Here is a 14295-nt window from a genome sequence, read left to right as displayed (position 1 = left end):
ACAAAATGTTCCATTGTATGTGACAAGACAATAATTGAAAAAGGAATAAAATGAAAATAAAATCTACTGTACTCCTTATTTGATTTATAAATTTTATTTGAGCATTTTTGCATAATTATTATTTGTTATTTTAAAAAATTGGAGTAGTATTAACTAGTTAGTGACAAATTTTTGGTTCCAACATAGTTGTTACATCAAATACCTGTACTAAAGTATATATTTAGCTATAATTAGTTCTTGTAATGTATCTAGACAACAGTCGCATTCTTTTGTGCTTTATACTTTATTCTTAGTTGTATGCTAAACTTGTCATTCTCTTTTAATTATGAATATTTCTTTTAGACAGAAAAATAATTAAATATTTAAATATGGTTGTAGTTTGCAAGTGGATGAAGATGGATATGTTTTGCCTGTGCTTGCAAATTTTCCACCACGCATAGATGACATAGTGGGATCCACCATCAATGGAATAACTGAATAACAATTATTTTAGTTGTCCTTTTAACATCCTAAATTCCTAATCTTAATCTCATATTCTCTACAGATAATTTTTATATTTTTAAAAAGGTCAAAGTCAATTAACAGTAACAATACAAAAAAATATATTACCTTTTTCAAGTAAATCAAATAAAAAAGTTTAGTTAATATATATTATAAAAATATATATTAAGATTATTATTATTATTATTCAAATTTAAAAAAATTAATTTTAATAAATATATAGAAAACTTAGAATATGTTTAATTTGTGTTTTTATTTTAGTATTTTTTATTTTTAAAATTTTGTAAAAATAAAAACTATAAAATTCTATTTTTTTTGTTTACTTGTTATTTTAATTATTTTCTATTACAAAATCTTAAAAACATAAACCACTAAAAATAAAAATACAAACTAAACGTACTTTTAAACTATGTATTTTTTTATAATAAATATTTTATTAGTAATTTTAACATGCACCTTAAAATTGTTGTTAAATATAATTTTGCTATATTTATATTTTTTTATAATAAATATTATTTTAATACTAATATTTTTTTAACAATTAAATATATATTTTTAATTAAAAATAATTTAAATATATAATTAATTAATTAATAATAATTATATTTTTTAATTCAATAAAAAATAAATGTTAGAAATAGATAAAAATCTGAACCAAATTATCCTACCAAAAACAAAGAAGATTATGACCCAAAATTAAAAGCACACATATGGACAGAAAGACAAATTAAATACAAACAAGAAACAAAGGCTACAGTATAAGTATTCCGCAAATTTTAGTTATTCCAAAATCTCAAAATTAATGAAAATCTAAAAACGAATGCCAGCTCATCCCAAAATTTAGAAAGTAATTAATTAGTGTTACCCTGGTTGAAAACCCCGCAAGTCAAGGCGAGAATGAATCCAAATCTAGCCAAAGTTATGACTCCTGATAGGTACAATAGCTTATTACACTGTTAATAAGCACAGAGACTTATCACAGGGAGCATAAGTAGTCTGACTTATCCAACAACTTATAATAGGAAGTAAGGAAGGCGATGATTCCATCTCATCTCGTTCTCGCTAACGCTATTTAAACTGTCTGATACCTTTATTTCGTCGCTTCACACATTTGTTCTTTCTCTCTCTCTCTTTCTTCTTCTCATTTCTCTCTCATCGTTTTCTCTTTCTTCTTGAAATCCCTAGCCCCCTTTTTTTCTCCTCTTGTTATAAATACTCAACAACAAGAGGAGTTCTAACACAGGAAAAGCTAGAGAGAGAAAGTAGAGCGAGAAAATACTGAAAACCCTCCCTCGCCATTCTCGTTCTGCTCCAACACCTCTCGATCTGCGCAAGGAATCTGTCAAGGTGCGAGCTCCTTCACCTTTCTTATCTTTAATTTTTGTATTTTTTTTTGGTTTTGGTTTTGGTTTTTCCCTTTCAGTAAACCTCCCTACGTTTTTTTGTTTTCTTTACTGCTCCATGTGATTATGATTGTGATTGTGATGTTGATTGCGATGTAATTGTGTATATATACATCTGCACGTTGATGAATAATTTGCGTGTTTTGTTATTTTTGGTTGTTCGCCGCTCAATTCGGTGTTTTGATGCTCAGGTGGTGTTGATCTATTTGGTTCTAGATCTTTGAGGCGGGTTCTGTTTTCTTTTTAAGCTTTATTGGGGACGCCGCCATGTCTTCGCTCAGCAGAGAACTGGTCTTTCTTATACTTCAGTTTCTTGATGAAGAGAAATTCAAGGAAACTGTGCACAAGTATGATAATTTCATAAAAAATATATTTTTTTCTTCTGTCGTTTTGTAATTTAATAATTTATTTATTTTTTATTTTTTTATTTTTTACGTTTTTTATTTCAATGTTGGGGACGTCCAGGCTGGAGCAAGAATCAACATTTTTCTTCAATATGAGGTATTTCGAGGATATGGTGACAAATGGGGAGTGGGATGAGGTGGAAAAGTACTTGTCTGGTTTTACGAAGGTGGATGACAATAGATACTCGATGAAGATCTTCTTCGAGATAAGGAAGCAGAAGTATCTAGAAGCATTGGACAAGTAGGTTACTGTTTTTATATAATTTGCTTTGCCATATACTTTTCTTCTATTGCTTAGAATTAATATGAACAAACGATGCAGGCAAGATCGAGCTAAAGCAGTGGATATCTTAGTGAAGGACTTGAAAGTGTTTGCAGCATTTAATGAGGAGCTTTTTAAGGAAATCACACAGTTGTTGACTTTGGATAATTTCAGGTTGGGACAATTTTCTTGGAATTTTGTCTTGATGCCGGGTTGATCTATTTATCCTTTTCTGGCTTATACAGTGTAATTTTTTTAATATGAAATTTGCAGACACAATGAGCAGCTATCTAAGTATGGGGATACAAAGTCTGCTAGAGGAATAATGCTTGCTGAACTAAAGAAATTAATAGAAGCTAACCCTGTTTTTCGCGATAAGCTTCAGTTTCCTACCTTGAAGAACTCCAGATTAAGGACTCTAATTAATCAGAGGTTCATAACAGTACCTTGCCACATTGAATATAATGCCTATTCAGTCCCTGATATGTTTGATGGCACTCACATTTTTATTTATTTGTTGACTTGCAGTTTAAATTGGCAGCACCAACTTTGTAAGACTCCAAGAACTAACCCCGACATAAAGACCCTTTTTGTAGATCACAGTTGTGGGCAACAAAATGGCGCACGGGCTCCATCCCCTGTCACCAATCCCTTAATGGGTGCTGTACCAAAGGCAGGAGGTTTCCCACCACTTAGTGCTCATGGTGTAAGTAAACACCAGATATAATTCTTTCATGCTTTACTGGGAAAGCTTTACTTTACTTATGACTTTGTTTATACGCTGTTGCATAGCCCTTCCAGCCTACACCAGCAGCTCTTCCGACATCCCTTGCTGGATGGATGGCTAACCCATCTCCGGTTCCACATCCTTCAGCATCTGCTGGACCCATAGGTTTGGCTTCAGCTAATAATGCAGGTACATGAAAAATTTCCCTTTTTATGATTCAGCGTTTCTGCTAATGCACACACTGAATTTACATAACTTACATGCGTGCCATGTATGACTATTAGAAATCATCAGTATGATCACCTATGATGGAAAACACATGCACTTAGCACTAGCAACTTTAAGGATATAAAGCTGAGAAGGCATGAATTTGATAGAAATATTGCTGTAGTTAGCATGTGAGTTGTGGCATTCAATGAAGTTGGGTTGCAAAATTCATATTTAAGCAAACTGATTTTCTTTTGCCCTTTGGGATTTTGGAATTTGGTAATTGTAGCAGCCATTCTAAAGCGCCCCAGGACTCCTCCTACCAATAACCCTACTATGGACTATCAAACTGCCGATTCCGATCATGTAATGAAGAGAACAAGGCCTTTCGGCATTTCAGATGAAGTACAATCTTGCCTCCCATCTGTTTCTTTTGTCTTATTTTTTAATTTAAAGTAAAAGTTTGTATCTTGTTTATGATTCCTCATATATATATATATAGGGCAGCCTAATGCACAAGCATCCTGAAATATTAACACATGAAGCAGTTGGAGTATTTAGCAATTCAAATTTCCTGTTTGCAATGGATTAAAAAAAATTATTTGGCACAACTGGCACTCTGAACTTAAAAAGTACCATGAACATTGTATGCTGCTATGATTATGCTGATCAGTTCTGATGATTTTTCTTTAATTATTGAATTGTGTTTGGACTATTAAATGATCAATCAGTATTTCTTAACAGTCCCCTTAAACTTGTGTTCCATAGTCTCTTTTACAGAAAAAAATATTGTTTATATTGATTTTCTTGTTTACAAAATTGAAGACACTTTTGGTGAACCTTTATGATTGATTGTATGGGAAATGAGAGCATAATGGAAGAAGTGTGTTTTACTGCACACCATTAAAAATTGTTTTTACAAATTATTAAGTTGCATGTGTGTATACCCTAATTGGTGCAGTGGTGATTCTTATAATTGATACTTGATTGGACTAGTGTGTGTGTTGTATTTGTGTTCTTTCCATATTGGCAGAATAGATAATTTGTATTTTTCAGCGATTGGTTCCCCTCACATCTCAAAATGTAACATGTATTGGATTACCAGGATTCATTATGTATAACGGGCCTCACCTATGTGTATATATATTTTAGCAGGTGAACAATCTTCCTGTAAATTTACTTCCTGTTGCATACTCTAGTCAGAGCCATGGTCAGAGCTCCTATTCCTCTGATGACTTGCCCAAGACTGTTGTGATGACCCTCAGCCAAGGTTCAACTGTGAAAAGCATGGATTTTCATCCTCTTCAGCAGATTCTACTTCTTGGTAAGCATCCTTTGACCTTTGATCTGCATGCAATAGTTTTTTAAGTGTTTGATGTTGTTTTTGTCTTTATATATATATATTGGCTAATTTGTCTGTTATTTTTCTCATCTGTTGATGGTTAGTGGGAACAAATATGGGCGATATCATGGTGTGGGATATTGGGAGCCGTGACAGGATTGCTCATAGAAATTTTAAAGTATGGGAACTTGGATCATGCTCCGTGGCACTACAGGTGTGGTCCTTAAAATTAAATTAATGATTGATGATGCTGTATAATTTTTTATTGTTTTCACGACAAACTTGTCACTGGTTAATTACTAATTCCCTGATTATTTTTATAGGCATCTCTTTCCAATGATTACTCAGCATCAGTTAACCGCGTGGTGTGGAGTCCTGATGGAACACTTTGCAGTATGCTTTAGTGAATATTTCTTTCTATATTTCTATCTCTCTTGTCCACTGAATGAGTCGATTTGAATTTGCATGGAGCCAAAGTTTGATTTTTACCTATTGATACATCAGGTGTTGCTTATTCGAAACATATTGTGCACATATATTCCTATCATGGTGGGGATGATCTGAGGAACCACCTAGAGGTTTGTTCATTTTTATAAGAGTTTGTCTATTAGATTTGTTTTTATTTCTGTTTATCCACTGACTATACATTGAAAGCAGTCAGAGCACAAGATTCATAACTTATCTGCTTAATCTATGCTGATTTCATCATTTTTTCATGGCTCAGATTGAAGCTCATTCTGGGAGTGTCAATGATCTTGCTTTTTCTTATCCAAACAAGCAGCTTTGTGTAGTAACATGTGGAGAGGATAGGGTCATCAAGGTTGGTTTTTTTTATAGTGTGTATTGTTGGATGATAGATCTCAATTTTTTATTTTGTTTTATTTTATTTTAATGGTTCAAGATTTGCAGGTATGGGATGCAGTTACTGGTGGAAAGCAGTATACTTTTGAGGGTCATGAGGCACCTGTATATTCTGTATGCCCTCACCACAAAGAAAATATTCAGGTAAAAATTTTCAATGTTTGTTTGTGCATGTTTTGCATCCCTTGTGTTCTTTTAAATGTCTAATTACGTTCTGATGTGGCTCTACAGTTCATATTCTCTACTGCAACTGATGGAAAAATAAAGGCATGGTTGTATGATAACATGGGTTCCAGAGTTGATTATGATGCGCCTGGCCATTCATCTACTACAATGGCATATAGCGCTGACGGAACAAGGTTCTAACTGTTTTGCTTATTTTATATCTTCCTTTTCTGGGTGATACATGATCATGTGGTTTAAAGATTTACTTATTATCTTTGCATGGTTCATAGATTGTTCTCATGTGGCACAAACAAAGAAGGGGAATCTTCTTTAGTGGAATGGAATGAAAGTGAGGGAGCTGTGAAGCGCACTTATCACGGTCTGGGGAAGAGATCTGTAGGTGTAGTGCAATTCGATACCACTAAGAATCGATTCCTAGCTGCTGGTGATGAGTTTATGATCAAATTCTGGGACATGGATAATATAAACTTGTTGACGAGTGCTGATGCAGATGGTGGCTTACCGGTAACTTTGAGACTGCCATTGTCTTTGTTTACTTTATTTTAAATTTTGTTGTTTGTTTGAATTTTTTTTTTGGGTTTGTTATAACTTTCGTTTGTGGTAATTTATGTCTGAAACCCGCAGGCTTCCCCCTGTATTAGATTTAACAAGGATGGAATATTGTTGGCTGTCTCCACAACTGATAATGGAGTTAAAATTTTAGCAAATGCTGAAGGAATTAGGCTGCTTCGGACAGTGGAGAATCGTCCATTTGATGCTTCCAGAGTTGCTTCTGCCACTGTTGTTAAGGTAAGTGATTCAAATTCAGCTAATGTATTGCAAGTACACATTCTGAATCCTTCATATTTATTTAGGCACCTAGTATGGGCGCTTTCCCTTCTACCAATGTAACGGTTGGAACAAGCCTTGCTGATAGAGCTCCTCCTGTAGCAGCCATGGTTGGGATTGTGAGTTATTTCTACTCAGTAAATTGATGCAGATTGTGTTTTTGTTGTGACAGTTAGTTGCTTTTCTTTTGCCCCTGTAGAATAACGATGCTCGAAGTTTAGCTGATGTCAAACCCAGGATTGCTGATGAAGCTGTGGATAAATCTAGGATATGGAAGCTGACAGAAATCAATGAACCATCACAGTGTCGCTCTTTGAAACTTCCTGATAGTTTAGGGTCAATGAGGGTATGACCTCGTGCTAAAATTGTATATGTTCATTACATTTTGGCAACTGAAGTCGATGGATAAACTTGTAATTATTTATTATTATTATTATTATTATTATTATTATTATTATTATTATTATGTACTTTGCGAAATCAAGCATGTTGACATGACATTGCTTATGTGAATTCTTTTAGGTGCATGCAATTTGCATTAAGTTTTTTAGATGGTTTCAAGTAGTAAGACATTTTAAATTGTGTTTCAGGTAGCTAGGTTAATTTATACAAATCAAGGGGTTGCTATTTTGGCTTTGGCAGCCAATGGTGTTCACAAGCTTTGGAAATGGCAGAGAAATGATCGGAACAGCTCAGGGAAGGTAACAAAGCACCTGTAATATGTGTTGTTTATACATTTTAACATGTTCTTGTTCGTTAGATTGTTAGTCTAAAAAATTTCCTGTGTAGGCCACTGCAAGTATTCAACCACAACTATGGCAACCAAATAGTGGAATACTGATGACCAACGATATCAGTGATACTAACCCTGAGGATGCTGTGTCATGCTTTGCACTGTCAAAGAATGACTCGTATGTTATGTCAGCTTCAGGGGGGAAAATTTCCCTGTTCAATATGATGACTTTCAAGGCATGTGGCTTTCTTTTTGAATGTTTTCTATTTTAATGTATGCTCTAAATTTTTGAATGTTTTCTATTTTAATGTATCTTTTAATGTATGCTCTAAATTAAGCAGTTTTGAAAGTTCTATTAATTTTTATTTTGTTGAACAAGCTTTCTTTTACTGGTTAATTGTTTCTGATTTTTCAAAGGAGGGGACAATAAACTAGCGAGCTTAAATAGATATAGCATGAAATTAATAGGACCTTGTGTTGATGGAGTCCTCCTTTCAAGTATAAAAGTACTGCAGTTATCAGTGGCTTGCACCTGGTTCACTTGAGGCCTTGTGTAGACTGCTTTCCTTTTATGCTCATTGCAGTTATACATTGAGATTAAACATCAATTTCTGTGAATCTTAACTGCAGACAATGACTACTTTCATGCCACCACCACCGGCTGCTACATTTCTTGCATTTCATCCTCAAGACAACAATATCATTGCTATTGGCATGGACGATTCTACAATACAAATTTACAATGTTAGGGTTGATGAGGTATTATGTCTATGCAAGGCCTAAAGCTTATAGTTGAGTTGTGTAGATTGTTAGTTAACTTTTGCTACTTTTATCTTATTATATCCCATGCCAAAAGGCATTGGTTGAGTGTCACAAGTTGGTTTTTGAAGTTTTTGACATTGGCCTCTCTTTTGATGTTTCCACCAAAGGTCAAAACCAAGCTGAAAGGTCATCAGAAGAGGATCACTGGACTTGCTTTTTCTCATGTTCTAAATGTGCTTGTATCATCTGGAGCTGACTCTCAGGTAAGGAAAATTTATATGGAACTATCGTGCTGAGTGGAGTGTTTCTTGATTTGATAAATGCTCAACTGGTTTTCTTATGTCCAACAGTTATGCGTTTGGAGTACGGATGGATGGGAAAAGCAAGCAAGTAAATTCCTGCAAATGCCTAATGGACGCGCACCAGCACCTCTAGCAGATACCCGAGTCCAATTCCATCTAGACCAGACCCATTTAATAGCTGTTCACGAAACTCAAATAGCCATATATGAGGCACCGAAGTTAGAATGCCTTAAGCAGGTAGGCTACTGCCTAGTTATATCTAAACACAATTATTGGTTTATGCATTTCTTTGCTTTGGTCGACTCTCTAACTTGATATTCTGGTTTTTCCGTTTTATATGATTAGTGGTTTCCGCGAGAAGCTAGTGGTCCAATCACACACGCTACCTATTCATGTGATAGTCAATCAATATATTTAAGCTTTGAGGATGGAAGTGTTGGTGTTCTTACTGCCTCAACACTCAGATTAAGATGTAGAATAAATCCAACTGCTTATCTCCTTCCCAACCCAAGGTACCTTTCCTTTATCAATTTAGTAAAAGATCTATCATTGCAATATCCTTTTCTCTTGTTATATACAATAATTAACAAAATTTTTGACAGCTTGAGAGCACATCCTCTTGTGATTGCTGCACACCCGTCAGAACCCAATCAATTTGCATTAGGACTCAGTGATGGTGGAGTACATGTACTTGAACCGCTAGAGTCGGAAGGAAGATGGGGTTCTCCACCTCCTACTGAGAATGGTGCTGGGCCTAGCACTGCTTCAGGTAACACTATTTCAGAGCAACCACAAAGGTGACAAATGTATTATGAAGTACTTTCACCAAGGACTTGAGTGTATGTATTCATTTCGGTTGCATATGATCCCGCCCCCTGTTGCGTTTACTTGGCTTGCAAGGGGAAGCTGCGGAACTTAGGTGTTCATAATTTGTAGGAGGATAAATCAACAATGAATCAAATTACTCACCTTGTTAATGGCTCCTTAGCCAATTTCTGCTCCATGGGTCTATCAGAGCATGTTCATTCGTCCAGGATTATTACCCATTAAGTTTATGGTCTAATTCGGCTGGGGCGTTGCCGATGGATGCTTGGTCATTGTCGTTATTTTTTTTCCCTCTCGGTTAGGCCTGCCTTTAATTTGTGTAGATTTTTATATATAGTGAACTAGTCGTTATAGTTTTTTTTTTTTTTTTATATAACCTCCAGCTAAATGTAGCAACTCTATCAGTTGTGTTTATTTATCTTTACCTTCGATGCAAAGGATTCTTTTCTCAATATTTGGTGATTTGCGTTAAATGTTTTAAGAAATAGTCAGACATCGGTGATTGATTTCTTTGAAAATTTGTTAGATTTGCCGGTTGATACAAAAAATTATCAAAATTCGCTAAAATGGATACTTGGTACATGGCAAAATTTGGACATCTGTGGTTTTATAATATTCCTCTTTAATGATATCATATTTATCTTACATGCCCTCACCTCTTGTCTCCCCCACTTCAATACTATTCTTCCTTATACTGAACACACTGGTGGAAGTGAGAAGGATTACAGGAGTGGTCCAGAATTATGGATGCAGAAGGGTTTGTGTGGGAGAGATGCCAGATTGGGTTACTAAAGTAGCCCAGATCTTGATTATATTACTGGCTCAATTATGAATGTGGAAAGGAGTTGCGAACATAACAAGAAAGGTTTCATAAATATTTATTTTATTGCTAATGATGTCAACAGATCATTCTTTGTCCAATTTGTGGTTTGAAACTTAAGAAGACATGTAAATTTGGATTTTTGGGATCTAAAATGTATATACCACACACACGTCACGACCCGACACTTGCATATACTTTAATTTCTACACAAATTTGGGACATTAAAGAAATATATTCATCCTGAGAAAACGTGTGATTGTTTCTTTGCAATGCTCGGCAGCCAAGTCAATATGACTATATCATCACAAAAAGTTGAATCTACCTTTATATGACTATATCATCGATTTACAGTACTAAACAAGTATCAGTGGCTGGTGGCGCTTAGCGATCCTTAGACAGTGCCAACTCCCTCATGAAAACTTCAGTGTGTTAATGTTGCAACGGTTGTTTATTTGTTATGGTTGGTGGTGACAACTAACAACTAATTTCGCCTTCGACCAGACTTCCTGTTTCTCTTACTGTTGCCGGGAGTAGATTGCTCATAAGCCACTGGTAACACTGTTCCGTCCTTGATTCCATTTGAATCTGTCATCTTATCAATTGTTTTTTGTGCTTGCACAAAAATCTTGACATCCCTAATCTGTGTGTCATATCATTTAACCCATCACATAACGATCAACTTGGGAAACTTGTACAGAATGAGAAGAAATTATTGAGTGTCTTTAGCAATACCTGTTCCTCCATATCAGTTATCTTTTGGTTCATGAATTTTACTAATGCGGCTTCCCTACAGGATCACATATTCAGACATAAGCTCAAGATTTAAGCAAAGTAAATGAAATAAGTAATCAAACTTTATGTTTAACTCCTAACTACTTGACAGCTCAAATTTTGCAGACAACATGAAGTAAACATGTTTGTCTGTAGCCTTCCACTGCAAATAAAAACTATACCATCTACAATATTGTCATAATTACTTGAGTACTTGTAGTAGTTCAAATTTAAACTAACCAGGAAAAAAAAGGAAGAAAACTGCATTTACCTCTCTTCAGCTTCTTTAATTTTGTTTCGCCATAGCTGTTGATTTTGTATGAGCTTCTTATTCTCCTATGAGCAGAAAGAACTGGCTAAGTGAGAGTTGAAGGAAAAATAATGAAAATGCAGGAGAAAACAGGAAAGTTCACCTCAGCAACACCATTTCTCTCTTCTGTACACTTTTCCAGTTTATCTTGGATGTCCTGCAATCCAGAAGTTACAGCTTTCTCCACTGCTTCAGAGACAGAACTGTCCACTTTGCTTTTTGCCTCTGCTAGCAAAGATTCATAATACTACAACAACGGCACAAAGAGAATCCGAGTTCAGACACACATCAACAGCAATATTATTGCATCAAAAGATCATCACATGGAGGGAATCATTATTTAGCTTTAGCTATAATCCTAAAGCATTTATCACAAACCAAAACATGCAGGTTCAGTAGTCCTAAATTCTAACCACTCCTGTAATTATAATACTTCTAATGACATGTCAGGAACAAGTAGTTTCCAGTCAACCTTGATGACATAATATAGTCTATAGTTCCATACATCCAAAGCAGAGACTCTGTTTTCCATAGTTATTAAAATATCCCAGAGAATGAGTTTCAGGAGCATCAGTGTCAACTTACTTGTCTTTGAGTTTCCAGCTGAGATGTTAGAAGACGGTTGTATTCTTCCAAAATCTATTTTTGAGAAATAACAATGAATCACTAACCATGTATTGAAATGGGAAATATACTCGGAAACAGTCGTGCTAATATAATAACAATGAAGACTTAATGTTGTTAGAAAATTAAAATGCTATCCTATCAAATGATGATGTGGAACTATGTCTACAAGACAGTATATCTATTAAATGTAAAGCGGTTCATGCAAGCAGGCCAGTGTTAATTAATCACAGTGAGCAAGATTATATCAGACCCAGATATGCATATGTTTCTATTTCAGGCTATCTGTCCAAGTTAGCTTCAGCATAAACACAGGACACTCAGGAGTTTATATAGAACAAACATACTGCCTCAACTTTGCTGTTGTAGAGGGCTCCATCAATTTCTAGATCATCATGACATTCACACTCATCACAGTCTCCATTCTGTAGAATACAGCGGTAATTCATTCCCTCGAACTTGCCATCAACTTTGGATTGATTCTGGTTCAGCCGATGGACGTAACTGTCACCTACATAATCCCATATTTGCTGTGTTTTGAAATCAAGAGAATAACAGTGCTGGGTGTCTTTCCAATGCTGGATAGCATGTCCTTCCTTATATCTAGAGGAGGGAGACAAAGGGAAAAAAATTATACCAAAATCTTTCCACAATATGAATTAATTGGGCCTTCTGTACACAACTTATCACTGAAAATTGAACACTTCAAATGATTATGTTACCTTCCACATCCAACAAACCCGCAAATCATACAAACCCAGGAATCATCTAATGTTCCACAAACAAAACAACTTGGTTTCTCATCTTGCTGTTGACAGAATCGACAGACCTAAAATATGATCATAATCCCTTCAGAATAATTGTTAGGCAACATTATAATCCTTTCATGTCACTTGCAATAAAACCAGAAACAGCTGTTGGTACCAGAAATTCCCGCATAATAATAGTAAATACAACACAGAACAATCAAACTGCAAAAGTAGTGTTGAAAATTTATGTTCATATGAGGTCACTCTATTTCTAAAATCATACACGCCGAGATGTAGCAGGCATATAGTAAGCTGCTTCCTTCCTGAGATTTTTCAGAAAGTAACATTTTGTGACAATAGAATTGCCTAAACCAGCCAAAATAAGAACTTCAATACAATTTGGAAACAAGAATCGAAGGAATGAAAAACCTGCTTACCTGGCAAGACAAGTACGTCCACTTTGAAACACAAGGGCATTGAAAGGAGTGATCGCAAAGTGTAGTGAGTATTCCACTTCTATCCGGGTCCAATCTCTCTATCATTCAAAGAGCAAACCAGAACACACAAATCATAAACATCACTTCACAAGATTATTTCCATCCTCTAAAAAAATAATGAATGAAGCAAAACACACAAAGCCACAGCAAAAGCAAATGCAGCCTACCGAGGCAAACTGGACAAGTTGGTATTTCAGTACATCCATCAGGAGGAGTCCCAGCAATATCTGCACATTCTGAGTACTCCACAGAAACCAAAAACAGGATATGGCACACCTCTGCCTAAATTTTAATCATCATTTGCAAAAGAAAGAGAAAAGATAAGCAAACTAAGGTAATTCACTGGAAGATTGGTATACATATTAAGTGAATGAATCAATTTCATAAACAAGACATTAACCTCTCCAGGAGAAAAAGTCTTGCCATTGAAATTGGTATAAAACGCATCAGCTGCACGCTGATCCTGAAGTTCAATCAGCACACTGTAGCGATCTTCCATTCCATCATTCCTACACATGTCAAATCACAATTTTGGGATTTCAATGAAAGAAATATGCAAAGAAAGCAACAAACGTTTGCGGAACCAAGAAGTAGAAACGGTACCTGATGAAGAGGAGGCGGTGGAGATGGTGGAGGTGGGGTCCGCACCAGCGAATGAGGTCATCGAAGGAGAGGTAATTGGGAACGGCGAGAATGAAGACAAGAGAAGAGCGAGAGCTAGGGCTTGGGATCGAGGAGTGAGAGGAGCTCCGGAACAAGTGGAGAACCCCTCTTCGCTCCCTGAATTTAGGGCTCGAATCTTCATCGTTCTCGGAGAAGATGGATTCAGGGTCCAGAGGCTGCTCCGAGTCGACCGAGTGAACTCGGAGGAAGAACATGGCGCAGATTCTTAGAGCAAGAACTCAACAAGAACAAGAACGAGTCTCTGCTTCTCACTTCTCAGGGGTGCGATGTGGCGCAATTGTGAAATTCGTAAATGTAAGGGTCGAAAAACTAAATATAAATTAAATTCTCCCCGAGAGATTAGAAAATCAGGGGCAATTGTGTAATCTAATACACATGTGACGTTGGTTTCATTAGATTTCGCAAATTAGATGAGGATAAATAGGCAACTTTCCACTTCGAGTATGTGAGACTTCTTTTTGCTGTTAATTGCTAGTGATTCATGACTAGGTCTG

General features: G+C 35.7%; 2 protein-coding genes across 9 annotated transcripts; one reads left to right on the top strand and one right to left on the bottom strand.

Moving 5' to 3' along the window:
• Positions 1-1600: 1600 nt before the first annotated feature.
• On the top strand, positions 1601-9795 carry LOC107640243 (topless-related protein 4-like). Of its 8 annotated transcripts, none has more exons than XM_088502169.1 (26): positions 1601-1848; positions 2096-2251; positions 2370-2549; positions 2631-2744; positions 2844-3002; positions 3099-3276; positions 3363-3486; positions 3794-3909; positions 4657-4828; positions 4951-5060; positions 5170-5239; positions 5351-5424; positions 5571-5666; positions 5756-5851; positions 5939-6066; positions 6163-6397; positions 6518-6682; positions 6748-6831; positions 6921-7067; positions 7312-7422; positions 7511-7690; positions 8085-8213; positions 8384-8479; positions 8567-8755; positions 8864-9030; positions 9121-9795. In XM_088502169.1, exons 2-26 carry the CDS (start codon positions 2172-2174, stop codon positions 9317-9319), a joined length of 3399 nt encoding a protein of 1132 aa, XP_088358295.1. In that variant the 5' UTR covers positions 1601-1848; positions 2096-2171; the 3' UTR covers positions 9320-9795. The 8 variants fall into 8 exon arrangements, with proteins under 8 accessions (XP_088358295.1, XP_088358291.1, XP_088358298.1 ...); XM_088502165.1 differs by having other exon boundaries at positions 6748-6840; XM_088502172.1 differs by having other exon boundaries at positions 1602-1848; positions 3797-3909; positions 4660-4828.
• Positions 9796-10378: 583 nt separating this feature from the next.
• Positions 10379-14294, bottom strand: BRIZ1 (zinc finger (ubiquitin-hydrolase) domain-containing protein). The gene is made up of 11 exons (XM_016343773.3): positions 13721-14294; positions 13518-13626; positions 13285-13399; positions 13058-13155; positions 12594-12700; positions 12219-12474; positions 11833-11886; positions 11351-11494; positions 11209-11273; positions 10899-10953; positions 10379-10806 (listed from the first exon to the last, which is right to left on the bottom strand). The coding sequence occupies exons 1-11, from the start codon at positions 13993-13995 to the stop codon at positions 10648-10650; spliced, it is 1437 nt and encodes a 478-aa protein (XP_016199259.1). The 5' UTR covers positions 13996-14294; the 3' UTR covers positions 10379-10647.
• Position 14295: the final 1 nt, after the last annotated feature.

This window comes from Arachis ipaensis, chromosome B1 (genome assembly GCF_059453495.1).
Source record: "Arachis ipaensis isolate K30076 ecotype BB chromosome B1, ASM5945349v1, whole genome shotgun sequence".
Lineage (NCBI taxonomy): Eukaryota > Viridiplantae > Streptophyta > Magnoliopsida > Fabales > Fabaceae > Arachis > Arachis ipaensis.
The sequence above is the reverse complement of the archived record's forward strand: the minus strand, read 5'-3'. Positions and strand labels throughout refer to the sequence as shown.

Coding starts and splice junctions, on each gene's coding strand:
- LOC107640243 (XM_088502165.1), top strand. CDS start 2,172: ATGTCTTCGCTCAGCAGAGAACTGGTCTTTCTTATACTTCAGTTTCTT. Junction 3,003..3,098: donor AGGACTCTAATTAATCAGAG/GTTCATAACAGT, acceptor GTTGACTTGCAG/TTTAAATTGGCAGCACCAAC. Junction 6,067..6,162: donor TATAGCGCTGACGGAACAAG/GTTCTAACTGTT, acceptor CATGGTTCATAG/ATTGTTCTCATGTGGCACAA.
- BRIZ1 (XM_016343773.3), bottom strand. CDS start 13,995: ATGTTCTTCCTCCGAGTTCACTCGGTCGACTCGGAGCAGCCTCTGGAC. Junction 13,400..13,517: donor AGACTTTTTCTCCTGGAGAG/GTTAATGTCTTG, acceptor ATTAAAATTTAG/GCAGAGGTGTGCCATATCCT. Junction 13,156..13,284: donor AACTTGTCCAGTTTGCCTCG/GTAGGCTGCATT, acceptor TTTGAATGATAG/AGAGATTGGACCCGGATAGA.